Source organism: Ptychodera flava, chromosome 6 (genome assembly GCF_041260155.1).
Source record: "Ptychodera flava strain L36383 chromosome 6, AS_Pfla_20210202, whole genome shotgun sequence".
Classification (NCBI taxonomy): domain Eukaryota; kingdom Metazoa; phylum Hemichordata; class Enteropneusta; family Ptychoderidae; genus Ptychodera; species Ptychodera flava.
The window spans coordinates 44687118-44714597 of record NC_091933.1 but is presented as its reverse complement, the minus strand read 5'-3'; the positions used below and the strand labels follow the sequence as shown (position 1 = coordinate 44714597).

The 27480-nt window shown below is 37.5% G+C and overlaps 2 protein-coding genes across 2 annotated transcripts in view; both read right to left on the bottom strand.

The window, feature by feature from the left end:
* The window catches only part of LOC139134518 (plexin-B-like), a 115787-nt gene that overhangs the window by 28682 nt on the left and 59625 nt on the right, over positions 1 to 27480 (bottom strand). The gene's annotated exons all lie outside the window — the stretch shown is intronic.
* Positions 726 to 9880, bottom strand: LOC139135922 (plexin-B-like). Its single transcript, XM_070703699.1, has 10 exons — positions 9603 to 9880; positions 8798 to 8918; positions 8271 to 8427; positions 6316 to 6406; positions 5753 to 5873; positions 4215 to 4349; positions 3731 to 3832; positions 1708 to 1804; positions 1222 to 1405; positions 726 to 850 (listed from the first exon to the last, which is right to left on the bottom strand). Exons 4-10 carry the CDS (start codon positions 6369 to 6371, stop codon positions 778 to 780), a joined length of 768 nt encoding a protein of 255 aa, XP_070559800.1. The 5' UTR covers positions 6372 to 6406; positions 8271 to 8427; positions 8798 to 8918; positions 9603 to 9880; the 3' UTR covers positions 726 to 777.

The following is a 27480-nucleotide window of genomic DNA, read 5'->3' as shown; positions in this document are numbered from 1 at the left end:
CGATGCCGATCGTATGCATTCCAAGGCCTATCCCGGAATTTGTTTCACAAACAACCTCAAAGGAGAGCAAACATACTTCTATGGACAATGACGAACACGTTTCTTGGCGAAGCAAAATCAAAACAGTGCAGAAGTACATGAAGTAGGTCATGGCCTTGGACTCTGTGCACGAACCTGATTGGACACTTCAATACCTTTGACCCAAAGTTATTATTCATCAGCACTTCCATGCCATGAGGCTAGGTAGAGAACGTATGTACTCATTTCTGGCGATCGAGCAGCGAGGGAAACAATCAATTACCAAGGATAAAGCTAATTTGCTAAACGATATTTTATCTTGAATAGTGAGTTGAATGAGTAATAAAATATCATATTTTAATGTTCAATACGAGGTTGAAACACGGAGGGACCGTGGTTGAAACCAGAGCTATCCAGCTGTAGCCAACCTGGACAAGCACATTTCACAGCGCCCTCAAACAGTCGATTGTTTTCACTTGTCATAGGCGGCGTAACAGAAATATTAAAACTTTCATAACTTCATTAATATCCAAGCCACGCTACCAAAACCTTTTCAGTTCTAGCCATTTGAATTCTGAAGATGTCTACCAAATTTGACTGAAATACGTTCAGCCGTTTTTGAGAAAAAATGGACCAACAGACAGACAGAGAGACACACAGACAGACAGACAGACAGACATCGCTGCGACATATGCTCACGTGTTCACACGTGAGCAAAATATAAGAGCTCCACTTGTTTGTTCGTAATAACAAACACCGTCACTCCTGTGTTGTATTAACGACAAAGTAGCTCAGCCAGACGATAAATTCGATCCAAACAAATGCACAATTCCTGCAACAGAACAACAGATATCAGAGTCAAGAATGGGTTATATAATTAATTTGGAAACGTCATAACACGTTACTTTAATAATGTGATTTTCAATTTATGAGAGAAGTAAATCGCCTTCTGTTAAGCCCAGTTGATTGTGAAAGGAACTATTATAATCACACTGAATTCACTGTCAAACTTCGTACAATCAACTGGCTGAGCGATCAGCTATTGTAACTTTTATTTTTGAGAATTTTCCCTCGCATATTTCATCTACGTTAGCGCATTTAGACATAGGTTCGTCCGTTTCATAAGTAAGTGTCAAAGTTCCTGAAGAACCAACTTAATCTTTGCCCTCCTTCATTCTAACAGACGCACAGTGTTTATCTAACCTGGTTGATCCACCACTTGGGCATTTTGCTTCATCAGATTTAAAGCAGTCGGATTCACAGTGATCGATATATTCACATGTGTTGCCACATTCACACCATCCGCAGTTCATCGCGTTTGTCGTTGTGCTGTTCGATAGGCACTCACGACAATTGTCATGACCCACATTACACTTATACAGAGTCACTGTGGAAGAATGATACAGACCGAATATCAAATAAACTTGTGGTACTGTGAATATACATAGATTTAGATATCTTTCCGAAACTAACGAGCAGAATGATTTTACTCAGCAATATTCCTTGAGGTACAACCACTCCGAAAAATGCTATTTGAGGTTTAGTAAGGATGTTTACTCTTTCAAACTACCTGAAAAGTATTAATAACGAAATAAGTGATGCGATAATTCAAAGAACGCCCCTTTGGTATTTTTGACAAAAAGCTATTGTTGGCACTTCAGAGTTGAAGAATAACAAACAGAATCCTACCTATGTATCCATGGACATCATCAACGATGTTTGTACCATCATTCCACTGTAGAGTTAAGTTAACATGTAGCTCTTGCTGATTTGATTGATAGGTATACTGGTAAAAGGAAGATACAAGAGAACATTCGTCAACAAAATACAGCGCTTGTCTTTTTAGTGTGGAGTTTCAGGGTTTGGCACACACGGGTTTCTTGACTGTAACGTACAAGTTGTTGTACTCCGACACACAAACATCAAAGGATGCGTCGATTGCCGCACGTTCTCTTATCATACAGAATGTTACGGAGCTATAACACTGTAGCAGAACTTTTACCTAAGAGTGACAGTAATCTTTCCCGATACAGGCGTATGATTGGTTCAAACCTTCGGAGTCTCGGTCAAACACACCGGAAGACTATTCCATTTAACATCAAGGGATGTGATTTGCACTAAAGGGCGTGATTTTTACCGGGAATATTAAAATAAATGCAAAAATTGAAGCTATTTGTTATGAAATTGACTAAACATTTATTTGTATTGTACCCTGAAGGGTAACACTCACTCAGTGTAGCCAGGTTTGACTTCCATAACGGAAACCACCTGTGTATTCAGTGTTCATCAAAACTTGCACATGAAAACTTGTTCCCGCCAACTTTGCTCTCTGAGAGCAGCGGCGCAGATAGGCAGGCACAGATTGAACTCATTGCAATAAACAAGCATGAGTCTAGTACCAAGTCCAAGTCCAATACAGGGGAAAACGCAGACAATTTTGGACTCGTACCACGAGTCCTAATTAACAGACGTTTGCATGGATGTGGCTAAGAAGTTTGTGCACTGGCATCTCTGCTACACGAATAAACTTAGTGCGCCGCGTACCGGAGTTCAAATCCAAACCGTGCGGGTAAATTTGACATATGTGTTTTGGTTATTTTTCATGGGGGGGGGGGGGGGCCATCAAATTTTTCGTCTGACAAAGGGGGGGGGGGGTGTCATCTTTTTTCACGAAAAATGCAGGGGGTCTACATTTTTTTGAACACCGGCGACAAGATTTTGCCGGCCCCCAAGGCCGTACAAACTGAACGGTCCTTAACGGAGGGCTTCTCAGATTTGATGGCTTCTATGAACTCAACTTCAACGTCCAGGAACACTCTTTGTCGACCACGGCGATAGTTTCTAGGGGATTTACTGAACCGGTCTTGCAAAAATGTACCCAAATCTTCTTTTAATACGGTCGTTGCTGCCAATCGCAATTTCTTCGCTGTTTGTACATATGATCCACGATGTACAAAACCAGTCGCCTTATCACCACCTATCTCCTCTATTCGTGAACTACTTATTGCCGGAGATCACTGCTGGTTGCCTTTCACGGGTGTAGGTTCTTCCCCGTGTATTTGCATTATTTCGATAGATTACTCCAAGCTATACGAAGATACGACGATCAAACGTGGGTCTTTTTCGTTCAGACCGACAGTTGTGACCGTTAAAACAACTCGCTTAAATTTTCATGCAACAACACTGCACTGTGCGGCATTCTCAGACGAAGACAGAAATGAAAACGTGTCGTCTGTCTTGGATAAAATGTTGCATTTCCGTCTGGTATTTCTTTGTGTCGAACTGTAAACCTTGGCTGTGCCAAACAAAAAATCCGTGTGTGCCAAACCCTGAAACTCCACACTAAAATGACAAGCGCTGTAGAAATATGTAAAAAGCGGGGACAATCGAAGAATATCATGAATATATATGGCTTTCGAACGAACATTTTGACGTGTCTTAACTACCACTGAGGTGAATTAGGTAGGTACATTCCTTATCAAACCAGTTCAGGCATATTCATGTTCATCATCACCATCATCATCACCATCATCATCATCATCATCATCATCATCATCATCGTTGTCGTTTGCTATTCTATGAAGTGTGATTTTTATCACAAAATACTGGTCTAGAGTTATAGTTTTAAAAATAGAGATACCTATAGATGGCATTTCTGAGTTCCTTCACTATTCATTTTTATCGCTAAATAAATTATGACAAGTGCATATACCTTCGTTGCGTTACAAGTGACCAAACTTTCATCTTGTCTCGTAGTTCCGATGCTTAGAAGAGTATTTTCTATTGTCAGAACGCACTCATACCCTCGAAGGTCCTGGTAATTACAGAAAACGTGATACAAGCATTACATGAAGGTCTCACACATTCATGAATTAAATCAGCAAAAAGATTACATTCACCCTAAACGCAGTTGTGAAATGTTTAAAAACATTATACGTCCTCCGAACTATTCTGAATGTAAATGTGATTGTTTCAAGAGAATTTGTATAAAATATACGCCGTGTAGCCATCATAGAAAGTACCACTTCCATATAGAGATGGTAGCGGCGTGGAAAATTAAAACATAGCTAGGAAGATTCAGCAGTAGCCAATGGTCAACGACTCGGAAACCATATAGCTTGGTTCTAATTATCCACTCAGCACTGCTGCCCATCGCACTTCAATCTCTGTGTGGAGATTGAGAGCGTACCACTCACCTTATTGTGATAAATATTCATTGTTGAAAGTTGGATTTCTGTATCGGTGTCAACTGGTATCAACACTTTTCCGGTCTGCTCGGCAAGTTGTGGACAAAATGACTGCCCTTTGATGTCAGTGTTATTAAATTTGTTCTTTGAGAGAAGAAGATAAAAAAGACGAAAGAAAATCGAAAAAGAATGTCTGTCAGCTTGTTCTGTTTTTGCCCTGTGCTTTAATTCGCTTGAAGGCAATCACAAGTGAAGTATCTTGAATATACTTTTCATCGAGTGTGTACCGAAAGTGTTCACATAGAGGGCAAATCTCGTGAAAACGTGTTGTTGTGCTCTTGAGCAAGGTACTTTACTCCTCTTTGTTTCATTGTTTCATCAGTGGCGGGCCCCCAACCTTATTACTTGGCCTGCTCTGAGTAACTTTATAAATGAACGTAAAAGAAGGTGTCAGGAAGATTCACAATGCTTTTGAGGGTCCTGGGTATACCTAATGTTTTCATTAGGCCCTGGTTTCTACAGGTGCGCCTTAATGATAAATAAATTTAAATAAACAAGTACCGTCAATGAGTCTGTGCTCACTCTTTAGAACAGTAAGTTTGCTCATGGACCCTTAAGATCTATGGTTTGCAGTACCAAATGTGAAAACTATCGGACTAGATTTCCATATATGAATTGAGAAATTGAGGAATGGTCAAATAATATCGTGTACCTGGCGCTGGAAGTGGTTTATCGGTTGAAAGTAAACAATTTATCTAATTCCAGATCAAGAATTTTTGAAATGTTTATTTTGTCAAACTCATAAGATGTAATGTTACCCCTCTGAATATATATAATTCCATAATTTACAAAATGGCATCATGAACGTGAAACGGAACGTACACAGGAAACGGTATTGAATTTAATATTTTATCGCACCCCATGTAATATCTGGTAATCATAATAGCCTGAAACTTGGTTATAGGGAAAAGTAACAAAAACATCGTTCAGGAGACGCTTGCCAAGCCGATGTTGCCCGCTAGGGACTCATTTGAGTTCAATCTGCAACTTTTTCCGTCCGTAAAAACTGTGATGCAGTGATCATATCAATGGTTTAAAAGAGTACATCGATTTAACTCCGGCACTTAAGTATAATGGGACTGTCACAGTAAGTAGGAAAGACTAACAACATACAATGCCTTCTCCGTTTTTAGAAAGTAGTAGCCCAACAAGTTAGACACGGTGATAGGAAATGAAGCTGTCCATGGCAGTGACTCACGACTGTACTTTGACTACACTGAGTGCAAAGAATCGGGCACAGAAGTTTTGTTCGATGCGATAAAATTAAAAGCAAATGTGAGCGAAGTTATTGTCACGAAAAATCAGATTTTGAGTTTTCGCTATAATTCCTTCGCCGACGGTTTATTTGTATTATATAATTATTAAATGTTGTATATGTCATCTCGCTGCATAGCTTATGCATCGTTTCATGGCCGAGTGTGGCGCACGGAGATAAATAGGTATATTTAAATACAATAGATAAATATATGTCCCCTTTCAATACTTACATTTGAACCTACCACCATTGAGGAGGTATCATCTGTCGGACAACTACCAAGATAGTGCACACATCTGTTTTCATATACACACCAATTACAGTCCCAATTACTCGTAACACACGGAGAACATCTAAGAGAGAGGGGGGAGAGAGAGAGAGAGAGAGAGAGAGAGAGAGAGAGAGAGAGAGAGAGAGAGAGAGCATTCGAAGCAAAACCGTTAACCTCAGAATTGTTGCTACTAATGCAAGTTGGCCTGTACCTGTCTTAAAGCAAAGTCATATAATATATATATATATATATATATATATATATATATATATATATATATATATATATAGTTATATATAGTTATATATAGTTATACATTGCATACTTTTTTTCCATCATTACCAAACTGACATTAAATTGCAGACAACGAGGTCACGTTATGTTTTTTGACTTTATTACAAAGGTGTCACATGCCATGGTGCTATCTATTTGGTCAACAGGTATGAATCAGCAGAGCTTCTATAAGATACATGTGTGTATGTATTGTATAGGTATGGCGAATGTGAAGGAAATGATTCACTTACGAGTCATGGCGAGAACAATCGTAATAGTTAAAATCTTCGTACGCTAAAACTGTCATTCCACTTCTAATGTGCAGTGCTACAGTTGCATGATCTGAAAGGGCAAATAAGTCTTGAAAACATGCTGAGGTCTATCTGTTACTTCACAGTCAATGTTTTCTTTTAATTTGTACACAAACTTTCACTATCAGACATTTATCATGAGTTGATACAGTAGAGCTGTAGACATTTCTAAGTTATTTATTTTGCTTTGCATATTATATCTGTTAACATGTATCATGAATGGTATCGGCAATAGGGGTATGAGTGTATCTGCTCATGATTGTAGCTTATTTTTGTCAACAGTTCTCTTTTGCCTATACAATTTCAGTCTAATGATTAAGTACGTGAGCTTTTGCCATATTTTTAGCTCACGTGTGTAAACACGTGGGCTAATGTCATAGCGATGTCTGTCTGTCTGTCCGTGGTGTGTGTATGTGTGTGTGTTAGTGTGTGTGTGTGTGTGTGTGTGTGTGTGTGTGTGTGTGGTGTGTGTGTGTGTGTGTGTGTGTGTGTGTGTGTGTCTGTCTGTTTACACGATAACTCAAAAACGCCTGTACGGATTCAAGTCAGATTTGGTACACATGTACCATATGCTACTTGCAAGAACTGATTAGATTTTGGTTAGTGTGGCTTGCATATTAATGAAGTTATGCAATATCGTTTTTTTCAAGACAATGGTTTCCCTATGGAGACGGTAATGACAGTGTAGACATATATCAAGAAATACTGCACAAAATTTTATGAAACTTTTCACAGATGACAATCTAAGAACATTATGATGATACTGTGAGTGTCATGTCAATTATCATCTTATTTGCATATTTAATGATCTTTTGTTTTGTGAGATAACTCTGAAATTCCTACACCAAACTTCATGATACTTGCAACAAATATTGATCTGATATATATCTAATTATACTTAGAAGCATTGGGCAGTGTCAAGTTAATAAATAGCTCATTTGCATATTTTATGAAGGTTTGTAATTAGTCATATAACTCCGATATGACTTCACCAAATGTGATGAAATCTGCTGCAGATACTGATCCGACTGATATCTAACTGTAGTGTAAAGCATTTAGTAGTGTGAAATTAATTAAGGGTTCATTTGCATATTTAATGAACTTTGTAATTAGGTATATAACTCTGAAATAACGGCACCCAAGTCAGTGAAATTGGGTACAGATATTGTTTTTGATAAATATCCCATTGTACTGAGAAGCATTTGGCAGTGTCAAGTTAACAAATAGGTCACTTGCATATTTTATGAAGTTTTGTAATTAGTGATATAACTCCAAAATAACTGCACCAAATGTAATGAAATCTGCTGCAGATACTGATTCGACAGATATCTAGTGTAGAGCATTTAGTTGTGTGAAGTTAATTAAGGGTTCATTTGCATATTTAATGAACTTTGTAATTAGTGATATTACTCCAAAATTACAGCGTAAAATTTGATGAAACTTGCTACAGATGTTGACCTGATAAATATCCAATTGTACTGAGAAGCATTGAGCAGTGTCAAGTTAATAATAAGCTCATTTGCATATTTCATGAAATCTTATAATTAGTCATATAACTCCGAAATAACTGCATCAAATGTGATGAAAACTGATGCACACACTGATACGACAGGTGTTGTAAATCACGTGAGCATATTCAATTCATTTCTGGTGCAATTATGTTACCTTTGCTGTTTTCTTCAGTTGTAACGAAACATGCCAGGATAATTATTTACACTTTAATAAATTAATTACTATTATGTAGTATTGATTATTATGGCTTATATTCGGACAATATCATAAACGAGTCCTATTTCTTACAGTTGACGGTATTAGGTTTTTTGTTTACATTGTTGGTGGGAAGGTCAGGTTTGTGGGATGAGGAAAAACTGAGAAAGAATAGGTGTTACCCTGACCTTCGCCTAAAGGTATGGTTGGTCGATCGTCAATCGGAGGGGTGTCACACGTCAGAGCCTGACCCTCATTAACTGCAGTAGTAACATATCCATCAAATGCACATGAATAACTCTCTCCATCACCAATGTCAGGTAGTCCCACGACATGCAAAGTAATCTAGGAAAGAACAATATAGAGAAGTGGCGAGTGATATGTGAAGTTACTTTTTTGTGTACACACAGTCTGTTAAGTACTACCATAAACCATTACTTTATAATTCCACCATATCACCGCTGACTTTTCAATAACTATTATGAAAGATAGATTAATAGCCCTTTTTTTCTACCTGTTACATATCTTCAAAAACGTCTAGCAGTTTAGTGATCAATTAAAATGGATTTAGGATATGCAGTATCCGAAACACTTCATAACTCCAATTAAAGAACTGAGAATAAATATCATTATATTGACATAATGGGTTGGCGTTTTCAGGAAACATTGATTGTATGATTGGAAATTGTTTTGTTCTGATTAGTTTGCAGCCTACCTTGCTGGATACATCTATTGGTATGCCATCTTCTGGTTCTATGGACTCTATGATTGTACACGCTACGTTTGGCAAATAGGTTGATGCATCGGACTCGGTGCATCCTGCGTACGTTGAACATCTAAAAAAGCGAACAAAATGTCTACATTAAATTAAAACCTTCAGGAATGACGGCATGATTGTTTGTCTCACTATTGCTAAATGTGTCATTTTTTATCCAAAATTATATGGAAAGCAATATCCTAAATCATTTCCTCGGTTAGATCAGACGCGAAAACCAGTTAATCTTTTGATCACAGCGTTTAAAATATCACTTCATTTCTTTACATGTTTCAAGGGCTTTGACTTCTAAAATGAAGGTTCAAGAAGGGTGTAGATGACGACTCCATAACAGCCATAAGAGCATCGTACATGATCTTGCCGGCAAGGAACAACACTATCTTCGTAAGTAAGAGTTTATTGATAAACCAGCTGAAGATAGAGAATCTCTCGATCGCCTGTCTCAATTAAGTTGGGGGATGCTGCACCTGTTCTAAGTTTGTTTATGAAGTAAGAAATATTACCCTTGGCTAGTTATTATGTCATTTCTTTTGTGCAGTCTTTAAATAGACGCACCGTTGTAGACCAAGCCATGAATCAGCTCAGGTCAGCCATGATGTTAAAGCAATAGATTTATGTTTGCAATTGATTGGTGGAGTAGATAAGAGGAAGTTAGAGCTAATCTCAACAAGCTACTGTGTTTTTCTTTACACTCATGGGAATAGTGTACACTTTACAGTTTTTGAATATCTGAAGTAATACTTACCTTCTATCCAATACGCACCAACCGCAATACGGATCTCTTGATCCAACACAGTCGCTACAGGTGATGTACTGGCTGCATTGTTCAACCTTAACTTTACGGACCTGGAGTAAAAAAGGACAAATATTAATTCACACGTTTTACCCATGCATCTCGTTTTGTTATAATAGACAACTCAAGGGACCAGTTTACTCCATATACGCGCTCTGTCATGAAACAATTACTAAAATGCTCACCAGGTTAATACACAAAAAGGTAGTAGAGGGGGAACTGCTGTCAATATATATACATTTAAGGAAAGTGACAAACACACTGGTTTCATATACCGCACGAATACATTATTATGAAATAAAATGTGCACGACGATAATCACTGACTGACCAATATGTCATTTAGATGCATCAGTGATTATTCAGAAATCTAAAAATTCAGTAATTTCCCGTTTTTCTCTCTTATTTTGACTAATGTGGATGAAGTGCTTAAAAAACTAGTTAACTAAAATGTAATCAAAAGTCCTTGCACTATTTATGACAATTAATGGGAACCATCAAAGTAAGAACTCTTATTTTCTCTGTTTAGAAACTTAAAGAGGCACTCCCACTTGGTAACTTTTAAAAAAAACATTTTTTTAATGCCAACGGTCGATATTGACGTGGCGACTCCGCGCGGATCGCGAGGTATCAATAAAAACATGTCATTTCCCGAGCGTGTTTTTGCACATCCCGAAGTTTTACGATCGTTTCTGATTATGACCCGAAATCATCCGAAAGTGTGTTATTGTGCTGATTGACGATATTCTAAGAAGTCCAAAAACGTTCGAATGACGCAATTAATTTACCTAATACTGTGATGACTTCGTATAGGCCTACATCATTATCAATGCCTTTACCTCTGGTAATCCTTTTTAAAAACTTCTCCTTAGTTTTTGTCGATTTCAATATTCTCAATCAGTTGTATGAAATTTTTAAACAATACCACATAGATATCAGTTTTAACGTGTAAAATATAAGTTGCCTCTGATGACTACATTTTGTCGTCTGCCACACAGTTACGCGTGGTTCGATACATAGCGGCCGCCGCGTGTGGCATGCGCGCATACCACGCGGCGGCCACTATGCATACTATGTATCGACCGCACCTATCTGTGCTAGTCACCTATGCGAATTTTGGTGGAATCAGCAAACTTTGTTTTCCGGGATTTTTTGCCAAGTCAGTAGGACTCGGCTTTCTCCATGGGACATGACCGCTCACCGACGCGAGTGGTACTGCTGTGGCGTACGGCAGCGTCAGCGTAGACTTGTGCTCCATAGCATAGTTGACAATGGCCCCCGAACGTTTTATGTTCGGAAGCTGAATTCAGGTAGGCCACCGGAATTCAAACTTTAACTTTTTGAGGACATGTTTTAATCGATATCTCGCGATCCGCGCGTAGTCGCCATGTCAAATATCGACCGTTGGCATTAAAACAATGTGTTTTAAATATGTCACAAAGTGGAAGTGCCTCTTTAAGAACAGTTCTCATTATTAGACATATATGTATGATACGTTTTTGCAAAAAAAGTTCTTTTTTTAGTCTCCACATCATGATTATATCTTGTGTTGACCTCGATGATTGACAGCTGCATCTAGTTTGTTTTCTGCCACAAGCTAGCGACACTATACTGGTGTTATCATAGACCCTCTAGGGTCTAATATGTAATATATATATATATATATATATATATATATATATTATATATATATATATATTATATATATATATATATATAAATAATGTGCTTATTACCACTATGATTATGAGCCTACAACAAGGAAAGAGCCATAGAAAGTACAAATAATTTTTAGGGTAAATCATCTTTATTTGAGATTTGGAGGAAATGTGTACTACCGCCAATTCCCAGCTGTCATTTTTAGTAGAGCGGAGGCAAAACAAAATTTTTGCTTGCTTAATTTCAACAAAGGGGAGCTTACTCGACTTGTGATGATCCTTAACATTTCACCAGTTATCGGCACCGCTCATGAATCTCCAAGTCAAAACGTAGGGTTCAAATACCTTGATCCGCCGTTGCCCTGAAGAAATTTTTGTGACGTTTGTATACCTGTGCAGCGACCAGGTGCTCAGCTAGGGATCAGGGGCCCCTTTTAACACAAAAGGATTATCTACCCAAAGAGTCATGATAGGGAGTCTGATGCTCAGCCAATATCTAAATTGCCTTTTTATTTATTGCAAACTTTTCGACAAACCCAAAGTTGGCTTCATTAGCGACGAAAGTCTGTCAATAGGTTCAGGTCATGAATAAACTTTGCGATAAAGTATAAACTCTATTGTAGCCGTCAGAGTTAGAACAGATAGGTAGCTGAACAATGTATAACAAAGCTCGTTCATTGTAGACCATTAGGGGCAACTAGATTGTACCTGTGAACATACACCAAAATGGTACCTCCTAGTTTATTTTGGGGTGGGGGTCTATAAAAATACCTGCCAATATTGGCTCCCAATGTAATTCGCATTTTGTTACCTTACTTGTTGTGTTAGTGAATAACTTTCCATGAACCTCTCTTGCTGCAAAGAACTTTGAAAGGCTGCTGACGCACCTTAAAGCACAGTCCTCTTGCAATTCATTTTTATCATATGGCACAAGATCACTAATTCACTTCCGGGTTCGTTACCCACGAAGATAGTTCGGAAGAAAAATAGTGCAGACCTTGAAGTTTTGATATCTGCATGGATGCTTGTTTAGTTTGAACTTTAACGTCAAGAATTTTTATAAAGATATTTTTCTGCCTGAATCAAAATGCAGACTGTTGTGAATAATGGCTGAAGCATTTGGTGGTAATATGAGGAGTTCTAGGGCTATAGAAATCATAAAATAAGCCTGAATTTTGTCAAAAACACCACTGAGGGCGCTATTTTCATCGCTATCTCAAAATTTCCGTGGACTTGCCCACACGAAAAATTAATCAGTAGTCAAGCTGACATTGACCTAACACCTGTTAAGAGGATTCGTGCCACTGAATGTTTTAAAATAGGAAATTCGAGCTTAACGCTACTGTGGTGGCCTATGGGAAATTAATTAGTGGTCCTGTACCATATACTCGCTAAATTCTGTATTTATCGAAATTACAAATAGTTTAGATTAGATGATGCCTTAGCGAGACAGCAATATATTCGCTTAGGTATATGGTTCGAATAAGATTTATATAAAATATGCAAGATACAAAATGCCTTTGTGTATTGATAATTAAATGTGATTTTCACGAACACCTACAACCTCAGGGAGAAGCATGAAATTCTAATATCCCTTGGTCATGATATCTATGATGTTTCCTATAAAGAATTGTAAAGAAAGTTTACTTTCCACATATGGTATTTACTTAACACATTAATTGCGATCCCTGATCACTTGACTACCTACTGCTGTTAGTTCATAAACACTGCCTAATGAGTTACTCTGTTGACTTTATCAGAGAATTAAAGAAATCGCTCACATCTCACAATAGACTTATATTGACGATGTGCATTTCGTGCTTCTCCAGATAGCTGAATAATGTACTTTTGAGCAATGCCCTTCTATAACCTGAGAAACAATACAAGGGGTTGAAATTATTCTTTAAATAAATCTATTTCTGACCAATTCAACACTAATTTCTCAAAAGTGTTAGGTGCCCTATAGCTGAATGTTGCAATATTACAAATTGCCCACAAAACAAGTGTGTAATGTAAACAGAAAAGCAGATGAGCTTACATTTGTAGATGAAATAGACATTACTTCACCATCAAATTATCCCAAATTAGTTCCAATAGTGTTACTTGTAAAGGTTTGTGTTTGCGCCGGATTATCGCATCAGAAAATTCACTGACCAGATTACAATGTCAATGAAAAACAAAAGGCTATACACCTCCATAATCCTCTTACATACCAGAACAAAGGCGATCCCGGGGATCCATATTAAATACTCACAATAGCATCTGTGAATGTGTAGAAATGCTCCTCATTACGATCAAACAACAAGTCTTGAAGAGCTGGCTTTGTGCTGTCTTTGAACTCGATCTCTTCGTAGGTATTTGCATAAGTATCATTGATGAAATGTACCTGTTGGGAAATGATAAAATCCTTTCAACGGTTAAAGCCATTGCCAGGAATTGAAACAATTTCTTATAGCACGATGTGTGCACAATTTGAGTGTGAAATAACTCCTGATGGTAGCATCAATAGTAGACTCTGAAGGAGTAACCTTTGATAATTTGTTCATTATTTGTTTGTCAATTGCAATTCCTACTCCTACTCCCGTAAATCTTTAGCATGCCAACACAGAATTTGTAAAAGTTATAATCCCTTGTACAATATGGTTAAAATTTCATGGCACCTTTATACCATTGCAAGAGTAAAGTTTGACCATGGGATATTTAATTCTTTGTGTTAAGGCTCCAATTACTGTTACAAGGCCTTTGCACCTCGACCTGTTTTTTTTATTTAATGGCGCCTATATTACTTTACATTCTTGCAATTTTGTTGTATTTTAATTGGTTTTACCAACGTTAAAATGTGAAATTAATTCAATACTTTTTTTCCTGAGTACTGGGTATGCAATTGCTTAAATTTTCTGGCAATGTTCTCTTTTTTTCAATAAATTTCAACGACCATATCTTCTGAATTTTGTACTGAATTGCCACTGGAACTCAATTTTGCATTTTCCATATACAGAAGAGCTGAGAAAGAGAGAAGCAATTAGATTTAAAAGAGTCTTGCTCAGGACACGGTTACAGACATGTCAAGATATAAAGCTTCCTCCTTTTAGGGGACACTGGCTAAATGAGTTATGATAGAAAACCTCAGTCATGTAGAAAATATTTTGGGAAATATAGGTGATTCCCCACATGTTTTTCTGTTTATACAACAGTACATTATGCTCTGAGTACAAGTAAATGAGTTTTCTTTCTCATGAACTTCTTGTCGTGGCGAGTCTATGAAGGTTTTCTCATCATTGCTTTGAGCAGCATAGTACCAATGACAGGGCTTCTTGCATACTTTACCTAAAATTAGGCAAACCACAAGTGCAAGCTTAAAGTTAAGCAAGACAAGCCGTGTATCCAGAATTCATTTTGTGCTGTTAAATAGCTGTGCCGTGATAGTTGTTTATACAGGAAACAGTTGCACGTAACTTATAAAACAGAGGAATATGATTATTTACGTTAGACGTTCATGGTCATTTATATTTATATGATGAATGGAAAATACTGTAAAAGGCGTTATAACTGAGCAGGCACTTAAATCAAAGGGCTCTCACCCATCTGTGCTATGTGACGTGGAAAGAGACCGGCACCCCTTTTGAGTGGATATACTCCTCCCACCACGTAATGAAAATTTCCTTATGTTGAGTGCTCCGATGACTGAATAACATACTTATGCATCTTATGTAATGCAATACTTATATATAATCCCATGGCATTTTTCTCTGTTTGACATCATCGTATACGAGTGTTTTTCGTGGAGCCGTACTACTTCGAGCCGAAGGCGAGAATTTGTGCGACTCCGCGTTACTTGACGGGAACTCTGTTCTGTTGTGAGTGTTGTCCAAGTCAACTTTCGAAATGCATCGGATTCTGCGGCGCTGCACTGCAGAGTTAAGGCTACAGCTCGACAGCTACGTCTTCACTACAGCCTACGGTTTGATTCCGATCGAGAAACAACGGAATGATTTGTGTGATGAAGGAAATTATTGTTGTTTGTCGAATGACTTTATGCTTGTGCCTTCTATGTCGCTTTCCTGAAGATTATAAGGTAATCATTTATTAAGTTGAACTTTCGTTGAGGTGTATCTTTCGGGCTTATCGCCAACCGACGACGTTCACATTTAGCCTTACGACTGGAGCCGTGACGTTACTGAGCCATTAAAACGATCTACAGTATCCTCATAGCCAATAGTTGTGTCGTGAAATTATTTATGTTTATTCATTTTGTATAGTGAATTCGAATCTTTTCAAACTGAAAGTTGAAGGTCGCCTTGCCGATAAGTGTAAAAATGCAATGTATGCGCACTCCCTTTTTGTCAATGGTACAATTTGATAGGTTTCCTAGTGCAATTACTTTGAAATTTTTTTTACAAGTACATGGTGTGTAACATCGTTGAGTTAAAATGAAACTTCAACATGTGCCTAGAAATATTTAAATTCAATATTCACACTGAAATGACTCAGATAATCATAAATGAAATAAATGTCTTTCATTTTTATCTTGGTAACTAAGCTTGGTGCAACGGCCCGTTACTAGTGCACAATCAACTGAACACTTATAACTCATTTCTACGCCAGGATGTACACAAAATATCATTTAGACAAAGGATAATTATCGCAATCCCGAATAACGACGTAGAATTACTTTTTCATGTTCTTTTCACCACGTTATCAAGTTCAAAATTTTCTGAAAATGTGGAATGGTTTTCGGGGCTGTTCTCCTAAAAGACGAACTCTACAACGTGCGGAGGGTTCAGTCAGAAAAAAATGTACAACTTAGCTATTTATTGAACTATTCTTATTTGACAGTGGGGATTTGGCCGAGCGGTTCTGTCTGTTGCTTCTACGCTAGGTGACTGATACCGTAGCATGTGGGTTCTAACCCGTTTAAAATAGCCGTATGACAAAATGCATGAAAATAACATGCATGTCTAAATACAGGGCTAATCTCTCTGTGATATTCTTCCCTTTATTTATAACCTGAAGTTTAAGGACTTTGCAAGCCTAGTATGCCCCTCGAAAGTAATAAACTTAATCTTCCGCTCAAATTTCCCCAAGGAATTTTTAAACCATTCATTTTCAAAATCAAGCATATAAATTGGGGGTCATTGTACAACGTTGTGTATGAAAGAGACAAATAACACAAGATGTACTGATATTTGAAATCGAAAATGGCCGTCATCCCTGTGTCAACTATATGGAGAAAAATTAATTTATGAGTTTCAAAAACCTAAGACAGCTAAACGTTATTCTCACTCAAAGAGCTTCAAAATGAACTCCCACAAGTGGTAGATCGAAAGAGAATTGAACAAGTTTTAGAGTCCAAATATCTGTCCCCGAGGCGCATTCTACCTTAAGTAAAGTAACTTATTTCCCGTTCGTACAAGGCATTCATGTACAAAACTTAATAAAACTAGTGTTAGGATAGCAACTTAACTTATTAGTGTGCATGATGAGAGAGGCCCACATAGTGTCTGTCCGTGTTGCGCTCCAATGCTATATAAAACGTTACTAGTTTGGTGTAATTGTTTGACATTTAGCAAGTAATGTACTTTTAGACAATTGCTAGATAGATGAAAATAGAGAAAACTTTGAAATTAAGGTCCGCTACCTCCACTACCCTTACTACCCAAAATCTCCTTTGCATAAATAAATCGTGCCCGAATGCTGCATTAATTGGAGGCCCATTGGAAGATGACGACATGATAATGTACAATCATAATACTTGTGATAGTGATAATAGTCGTAGTGAACGCCGCAATGAGAACACAGTGACAAGGAAAAATTCAAGCCTGTACGATAAATATCCGAAATCGTTTTATAAACCGTCGTATCGGGGGAAATTTAGCCGTCTTCCTTTTATTATTGTGTCTTGAGTTGTGGGCTCTTGCGTTTTGAGGTCAGTGAGACTTACCTTTAGAATAGTTCCTTTATCAGTACCCAAGAATCCGACTGTGTGCTGATGTACAGTAGTTACAGCTATCGATGTCACTAGAGTACTTGGATATTCTACTACTGCATATCCATCTTGGTCAACCGCTCCATTTGCGTAGGTGTAGTAATGTAATGCATGGCATTCATGAACTCCTCTGATGTACTGCAAGATGACAAATGGGAAACTAGGTCAATTTTGAACCATTCTTTGTGAGTTGAAAAGAATAATGAAAATAGCATCTACTATCTACTTGTTATAAATTTTTCCGTGTATATATATATATATATATATATATATTATATATATATATATTATATATATATATATATATATATATACCGTCAATATCTATACATATATATATTTATATATATATTTATATATACAGTAACAACATAAACTTTCAAAACAGAACGAAGCTATACCATTAGTTAATGTACACAATGGTCACATATTTGACAAGGTGATATCTACACTATCTGATGGTTTTTGTTCATTATTCAGACTGAACTGCTTAAGGGTCAAAGAACCTACCATTCCTTACAAATGTTCGAGAAAATAAGGAACTCAAAGTGTCATTAACATGCCAAATAACCATTCTTTCAAAACTTTTTGACAACAATGCATAACTGCATTTCATAACAGAGAATTCAACAAAATGTGAATCACTAAACAAAGAAATGTACTAACACTTACCCCGGGTATGGCAACACCACAGGTTGCACCTTGCATCCAGGAAGCAGTATACTCTGGTAATCCATCACCTTCCATGCATCCTTTAACAGCATCTTGAAAGGCTCTTTCAATTTCATTCATTTTGTACATACATACTGCAGACTCAGTGGTCGGTGTTGGAGGATTATTCACTCCCACAGCAAATGCAATGAACAAAACTTCTTCACCGTCATCTAATGCCAGTGATTGACTGAGATCTTGTGCAGGTCTGGTGATATATGCTGCTTGAGCAAGGTTGTATGAATTATGGCTACACCTCAATGTCACTTCAGTGTAAGAGTTGAAGTAGTTTCTGTCAGCCTCCTGACATACACGAACAAGTTTGGAAATGTACGCAGAACTTGTATCTGCTGACTGTTGTTGTATTGTCACAAAGTAACTGTATTCGTTGTAGCTAAATCCTGCCACGTACCTGATTGAATATATTGTGATGAGAGATAAAGTAACATGGACATTTGTGTGACCGTTACTGTTTTCAATCACCTCAAATACATTATTACTCCCAAGTTGCCTACCACTAATAAATGGGTTTCCTGGATTTGATGATGTACTAGTTGTGCCAACATACAGCAATTGTTGACCAAGACCATGGTGTGGTGCAACAAAACCAATAGTAGATTCGTCTGACGTATTCGCAGCTACATATACCGTGTGATTGCTTGAATAAGTTACAGACAAGTCTTGCATATGTCTTATTTGGCAATCACCTCTGTAACCACCACAGGTTATAAGATCATCACCAGCGTAGTCAATTGTCAGTATTTTATTGAAAGTGTCGTGTGCTCTATCCACGTCATCATATTCTGGCCCTGTTGTGATGTTGACAATCAACTTAAAGTTTTCATCAAATCTGTACAGGTGATTAACTCCTCCAATGTAAACATCACCGGTGACATTATGCACAATTAAGTGCTTGAAGCCCTCTGAGGCAGAACCAGTGAAATTTGCGAATACGTAAATATCTGCGTTTGACATTCGAGTTGGTGTTGACATTTTTAAGCGAGCCATCATTGCAATAACGAACAGCATCTTCGTGAACTGAAGTGTAATCATCCTTGGATGCGGTCTGTTTATGTTGAATAAAACACAAAAACGCAACATTAGGACACAGAGTATCGGTATAAGTAAACGCTCCATGTTGAACGCAATAGATCAACCAATTCTGAAGGAATCTTTACATTCATTTTTCGATTATGAGCCGCCATTCATTCAAATGGCATTCTGACACCTATTAAAATTCTTTACAGAGGATCGATGTACTTTTTTGACACTTCGTTTTGAATAAAATGAACATACACGTTTAAAAATATGTCTCATTTGCCGTGACATATGAAAACGTCGTTCATGTAACTTATTGAGATTTGAGAAAGTCAGATACCAGATATATTAAATTGAGTAGAATCGATCGTGAAATAAAGTAAATTGATATGCCAGGCCAAAGTATATTCTACCAGACAGACACTGAAAGGTCTTCCCAAAGTTAACTGTTGTAGTGCACTTGGAGTTGCAAGTTCCCTTGACGACACTCTCCGATCTGTAACTTCTTCTTTGTACATTTGTCTGAAATGAGCTGCGTTAGGGAGATTCACTTCATACAGTCTTTCACCTCGAAGGGCGAAAATAATGTCCGCGAATAGCATTATTATGGCGTCAATCATTTACATGTAATCACTGTGTCAGTTGTCTGCCCACAAGTATCATGGTATATCTTGTGTTAGGAAAATTACTAGTCTATGACGACTATTAATTAAGATGCAATGAGTCATGGAAGTAGACGGTCGGAGATAGCTCATGAAAGTACTGGCAGGCTTATTGATAAGATTAAAGGAGGAAAATTTACATCACGGCAATAAAGGTTAAATCACATACTTAAGTTTAGAAAAGCATAAAAGCGGTTTTTACCAAACACGATTGGAACTAATTAATGGGGATAATTGGATGATGAAACAATGTCAATTTTATCTACAAAGTAATGTCGATTTGATCTACAAATGTAATCTCATCTGCTTTTCTTTTTACATCACATGCTTGTTTTTATGAGTAATTTGCAATATTAGAACATTCAGCTATACGGCACGTAGCACTTTTGAGAAATTTAAAAAAGTATGAAAATCCAATTATTCCAAAATAGTTCCAATTGTGTTACCAGTTTTCAATTATTTTGAATACCGCTTCAATACTAACGACGTATACTCGAACTTGTACCTGTGCTTGAATTTCTTCTAAATCTATAGTTAATGACGTTTCAGAATTAAATTTTCGATGAGCTGGCGAGTTTAAAGTTCCGAAGTCGGGCGCACGTCAGTGGCACTACGTACATATACAGTATCAAGAATATGATCCAAGCAAAGTAGTGCGGACTGTGAGTGTTCTGCCTTGCACGGTGAAGACGAACAATCTTTGTAATTTTGGACTCCCTATAACGACGTCAATTAACACAATAACGCACCTTTAAAGCGCAACCGCTAAAACAGTAATCTGTACATGTCGGATTCAGCATGTTAAGCCTTGAAACCACCCTTTTTCCTGATTTTTGCACGCTTCGACCCCCTTGTTAAGTCACACGTTGACTGTAATATAAATGCAGGCGGTTGCCACTTTTTAGTTACAATTTGGTTGACCAAGAGCCGACAAAATCCAAAAATATGCAGGGCAGGTCTATAGAGTTCTTGTTAAGTCACTAAGCCGGCAACATGCACTGAAAAAGTCCGATTAATGGGAGTACAGTGGAAATGTATGAGTTGGCTTTTTTCCAGGGTTGTCAATGAGAGGTGTAGAAGGATGTGGCACAGAAGAGAGCAGCTTCGGCTTTTGTGGTGGTTAGTAGGGAGGTTTTCTAGTACAGATTGGGTATTATAATGAGGGACAGTCGTGCAGGAGCGTAAAATTGTCAAAGATCGAACGGTACAGCAGTAGCTTGAAAGCTTTCACTGCTCAGTCAAGACATTTGTTCCAAACTTTTAAAATTTATTTATCAGCATGCAGTTTCTCAAAATCGACCCATTGGCTGCAACTGAAAACGTAACCGAGCATATCATTTTCGACTTAAAACTGCGCGCAGAAAGTCGGCAAATGGATGAGCGTAAGATGACATTACATCCTTGGCTCTTCGGTCTAAACAGACTTGCCGACCTTGCAGAGTGGATGACTGTTTAGATTACAGTGAAATGTTTTCATGGTTATCAGTGTGTCCATTAATCAACATGTGTTTATAGTTTACTTAGAATAATTCGTTGCCCAGGGACTAGGGCGAAACACAATAGCTGGCACAGAGCATATTCTCCAAATCAATATTCTCCAAGTATACAAAGAATCAGTCGAAATCGCAGCCAGACTGCAAGACCTGAAACTATGAGATACTCGTCGTCCTTATTTTCTCTGCCAGAAAAGACCGATCCAAACTAAAGAATACAAACATACATATGGCGAACAGGATTCTAACACCATTCTTTTACAAATACCACCCCTAAACAGCTATTGGGTGTACCTATGATTAGAAAGCCACATAAAAGCTTCTTTGGGGATCATGATTCTGCATGCCATGGCAGGTCATGCGGATCATATGGTACAAAACAACCACGTCTATCGACAGCCGAGAATAAAAAATGCCATCCATACATAGCCCTCCGATCGGCTTGACGTTTTACATCACTCCGAAAAGAAACTACAGTACCGGGCATTACTGCTGCTGCGAAATAATTGTCTTATCAAATCCGAATGTCAGGAAACGTACCATCTGTTGAACGCTTTGTTGACTTCTTATGTTACATATGAAATGCTATTGAACACAGTACAACCAGAAAGAAGGAAATGGCAGCACCAACTGTCGTCTGGCCAGCCGCTAAAACAATGAAGCAGTGACACAGGTACTCCTAGGCGAATGATACACATAAATTATGGACTTCATTACGCTATTCCTAATGGACACACAGTGCAATCCTGGATGCTAGAGATCATCTACAGTAATTTTTAATTCATAGTATAACAATTATGAAACGCTGCCATGCTATTTTCAGAAAATAATCAAAGATGCGAGCACCTCAACACAGAACCACTTTCTTCTTAAACATTTTTGAGCTGATGAGGTATGGCATAGTTCATGGTGAAACCGCACATTGATCAAAATCCCCTTGGGCCATAAGATTAACAAGCCGACCATTGAAGTATTAACGCTCCCTGTTACCCCAATGACCAAGCTAACAGACATAGTACAACACAAAGAACAAGCGAGGGAAAAAAGTGACGAACAGAAAATAAAATCGCTTAAGAATGGAGCGAATACACTCAGAGAAACTCAGAAACAAAAAAAAAGAAACGAAACACAAAGTTCTGATAGTTTAAAATTTATCAGACATGTTTTCAGACAGTCACTATTGATCACTGAAACCGCACTACTAGGCAAAGGTTTAAAATTCGTCCAAACACCATCGCTGAATGAGGAATTGAGTCAACATTAAAATAGAACAATTAACCATTCATTATTTAAAACGAAGTTCAAAATGTAAACAACAAAAAAAACACGGTCAACACCTTGAACTTGAAAACTGTTGTAAGGTGATAAAACCTGCAATACCTCACATTCCAATACATACATCAACCTAACATGACATGGAGAGACCATATTGTAATCTTAACACTAGCAAAAACTGCAAAAGAAAGAAAATTACTACCAATCTTTTTATGGAATGCTAATGAACAAAACAAATCACATCAATGAATGCAGGACGAACTTTAATTTACAAAATCTGGCGCGAACGACACAAATATAACAACTAAGAGAGTACATACACAAAGTCGTCACATAAATGACCCACAACAGGTAATGGATAATGAAACGTACAAACATCTGGACCCTCTCAGCATTCTGCTGTGTAGTTAGGTAGAAAAGACATTAGCTACCGTAACTGCCAGGCATGAATAACGCCACTTTGAATCCACTTGTATTTATTACCGAAGATACCACCAACGTCAATAACTTATTTATTATCTTCCGCAAACTCCATAACTTACGGCCCTACATTGGCGATGTGGTGCCCTGGCCAGCAGCAAACACTGACATGTCTTAATGGTTAAAAATGGACAATGAAATTGGTGACAGTTAAATGAAAAACTTTTACTGTAAAATACCTATTGCAGGCCACAAAATTGGTGACAAATAAAGTATAGCACAAAACGAGTGCCCTTACAATAATTAACCTGCTTATACCTGCAATATGGTGAAATACATGGTGTAGGCCACAAAAATTACAATATTTATCTTCACAATGATTAACGCGCTCATAACTGTGAAATACATGAAGTGGGCCACAAAGTGGGTGACATTCCAACAAAAAATTCACCGTCGTAGGTAACTCATTTAATTTTGTCCTGATCTTTTGGGGATAAACACGTAAAAATATCCATATGCGGTCAATTACGGTGTTGAGGAGAGGAGGTGCGTGCTGTTAAACCTCAAATGAGGAAGAGTGGTATAAATGGCAGTGTTGTTCGGAGGACTGTCCAGGGCAAAAGAGGATCAGCGTGAGAGATGACCTCTTGACCCCTACCACAGGTAGCACTGTATGAACGTTTGCGGTTAGATGAAAATACTTAAACTTATAACTCCTTATTTCTAAAGCAATTGCATAAAAAAATAGTTATGAACTGAAGTAAGATGCAATTCGGTGTAAAAATATAGCGGGCAAAATATCCAAACCACATATAAAATGAAAATAAAAAATAATATGCATTTCAATCAAATTAGACATCTTAAACGTCAAAAAAAGTAGATTATGGAATTACAATATCGAAGATAGGACTCTTTTCCACCATGTTCTTTTCTAACATAATAAGACTACCTGTAGTAATCAAGATGATTACACATTCATTCAGTCTAACAAAAATCCGCCACTTACTTTCAAATGTTAAGATACCATTTACCAATAATTAACATAAAGGACTCACTATTACTAAGTAGGTTTTTGAAGCAACTGTTTTAAGCTACACGGATGTCATTAATGCGTTTCTTGGTAAAACACTCCACAAGTGAGATTAATAGAGTAGAACAAAAGCTATGGAAAAGTGAACTTTCCCCGAGTGGAACATTTATAGGATTTACGGACGCCTAAATAAAATGGTCTCGTTTGGCGTTTAGATGTCATCATTATTCAAGTTTACACCGAAATAACAATGCCTCTCAAAAATTTTAAAATTGTCTCATTAAGATACACACGCGGAACACATTAAAGTTTACAAAGTTTCGGCTTGATTGTCAAGCATTTCGATTTTTTAGCGTTGAAGAGAATGTCATTTTCCGCAACAAAAATACAGCAATGTTTAATAAGGGCGTTAAGCTCTTTGACGGAAGGACAAACAAGCACGATTTCATTTGGATGCAGAAGATAATTAAGACATTTTCCAAAAAACCAACCACTTTTGGAAGCATTAAGCTAATTGCTAACGTTATCCTCATACACAGAAAATACAGGGTTAAAGTATTCTCCTTGTTTGACAACATTCATTATATGCACTGCGATGAAAACATGACACCCATCAAATGAGAAATTCCTAATGTCCGTACTAGCACATTTGTAATCTGACAATTTACATCGGTATAATTCCCTTTACCAGTTCATGAAATAATGTCGAGTGATTAATTCTGTGAAATGCTTTTGCAGCATCGATGGGATGCTCGATCAACAAGCAGCGTCACTACTAAAGCTCCTCCCGTCAAAAGTATGGGAATATATAGACTATCTCACAAAGCCAATAGTCCGAAACAAATCAACCAAAATTAACGACAAAGTGATTATCTCAACAACTTGGCACAGTTCAAATACCCTAAAATCATTAAAAACTAGTAACAATAGATATCGTATCGATATACGCTACTACAACATGAAGCGATCAAAACATATGTTCATGCGCTCTGCTACGAAACAGACCTACACACCTGAAGAAATCAACCAAAGCTTCACTTCAAAGATTTATATCAATTTTGCAACACAGCGCCACCAAATGTAATTGAAATGCCACTCTACAAACAAACATATGGTTGCAGCATATGTTCACAGGCATCGCCAGAAACATGAGACATGTCTTTTTATAAAGTTGATAAAAAGATAAACGATACGAAACAAAACAAGAGTAAACTTGCGGATACGCGGAAACATTTTAGAGACGACGTTTTAGTGATCTTCACTGGATAATAGAACAATTCAATATCTTACGTTGACCTTATTATTTTCAAAGATCAAAAGATCAATCAGTCTAAAAGTCAAGTAAATGATTAATTAACAAGTTTTATATAGCGCTATGATCGATAACCAAACGCATTCCTCTCATACATGGCGTCGGACATAACACAGTGTATTTTTCTAACACCACTTGTTTGCAAAGATTCATTTCTTTTTATCAGGAGAACTAATGGTGTAATTGTCGATGATTCGTACCTGAGTACTAAAGACCAATACAGTCGATAAATACGCGGTTGGGACTTGGGTACGGTCCCTAAGTCCATTGACCCGAAGTCTCGTAAACATGCGTCCTTCAAACCCTCCGCGCATAAGACATAACACGAGAGTCGCAAGGAACAGGTAAACGTCCCTCTAATTAAGAGATAAGTTTGCTTAATTTGTTTGTTCAGTGTATGATGTCTCTGTGCAGCGATCGTTTTCTTATGCAGAGTAACTATACTGCAGTAACAACTGCACCGTCAAAAACGAGTGAACGTATACTGAAAGTACTAGTGAAAGTGCAAATTCAAAATAGAAAACCAAACCTATTTATGATGAAAACCTAAAAAAGAGGGATTAAACAAAGTAAGTTAAAACAGTAGAATTGGATCAATGAAACAGACTTTTCGGGTATGACCTGTCGTCAGTGAGCAATTAAAATGTCATAATTGGTAACAAGGGAGCTGGCTTAGACCCGCCCAAAAGTGCCTATATTCGTTTCGCTGAATGTGAATTTTGACCCCAAATTGGTTTTCATTCAGAAACGATTTTAACATATGTAAAAGGGGAATGCTAGGGATACTCTGGTACGTCCGTCTTACTCATGTTTATTTGTTGGTTACATTGAACAGGACATGTTGCGAACTTATTCTGACCATATTCCTGAATCTCTTTAACGTTACATCGATGACTGCTTTGGTGAAGCTTCAAACTCCCTGACGGAATTTGTTGATTTTCACCGTTTTCGCCGTGTTTAATCCTGCGCTTGAATTCTCCTCCTCCTTTTCTGATAAGTCTGTCGCCAGCAACTAGTAAAACTTTGCCACGTTATCGCCTGCCCACATTTGCTGGTCCTGTATAGACAGTGGCTTTGTGTGATAGATGAGCAAGAGCACATTGCAGTTTAGCTTCCTTTGCAAACTCAGTAGATCGGTACAAAATGTAATAGGGTTGGCTTTTATACTTTATAATTTCGTTACAGGATTTGGTAAAGGTGAAAGTGACATAGGCACCATGTTTATCTGTGTTCATTTCACTATAACGCTGCAACTGTGTTAAAGTGTACGCGCATGTTCAATGATACCCCGTGACATATTTGTAAATGCCAGGACAATATTCTAGAAGCTCAGAACAACATGTAGTGTACCTAAGACACTATTGTAAATGCGTAGGAAATAAGGTAGAATGCCCGGAATAATATAATACAAGACAAATTTGAATTACAATACTCAGGACAATATGACATCAGTTGGGAACGTTTTGAATATTACTGACATGGAGATCGCTCTTTAATGTATCCGAGACAGACAGTCGTGCTATCACAAGAGTTTGGTCATACTGCAGTAGAGAGGATCAAAAGAATTTGGCTGAATGTTTTCCAAAGTTACGCCGTGCTAGTTCAAGCTTGCATTTTACAACACAACACGAAGCGCACATAAATTGACCCGTCACATATTATTAAATATTACAAAGTCAACATTTCACAAGGGTTAACCTATAGTTATGATAGCAGTGAGTTATCTTACTCGTCCAAGGCCGTTGTAATACATACCATATATAAAGTATAACTTAACAATCAAAACATCTAATGTTGACATTTTCAAACTTCAACAATCCTCGAACTCAATGAATCACAACGCTTTGCTTCAAGTTTGAAAGGTCTGATTATCATTGTCAAACGTGCAGTGAATAATAAACTCTGCTGATATCAAATATAAACATCTGTCACATATCAACATTTGTTTTGCTTCTTTAATACTAATGCGGCCTATCATGTTGCTTCTCAATCTGCAAAGAATCTGACATCACACAAGAATCCTGTTTTCGCTGTTCAAAATAGGAAACGACATAAGCTCATTATTAACAATATAACAAACATCTCAGACTACTGATGTGAAACGCAATTCCCTGCTTTTCATTATGCTTATGTTACACTCACTTAACACTTTTTTCATGCAAACACAGGTGACAAAACTTTCAAGTACGTTCGACTGTTTCAACCTCAATACCTCTGAGTGTTTAGTTTTGCACATTTAATTAACA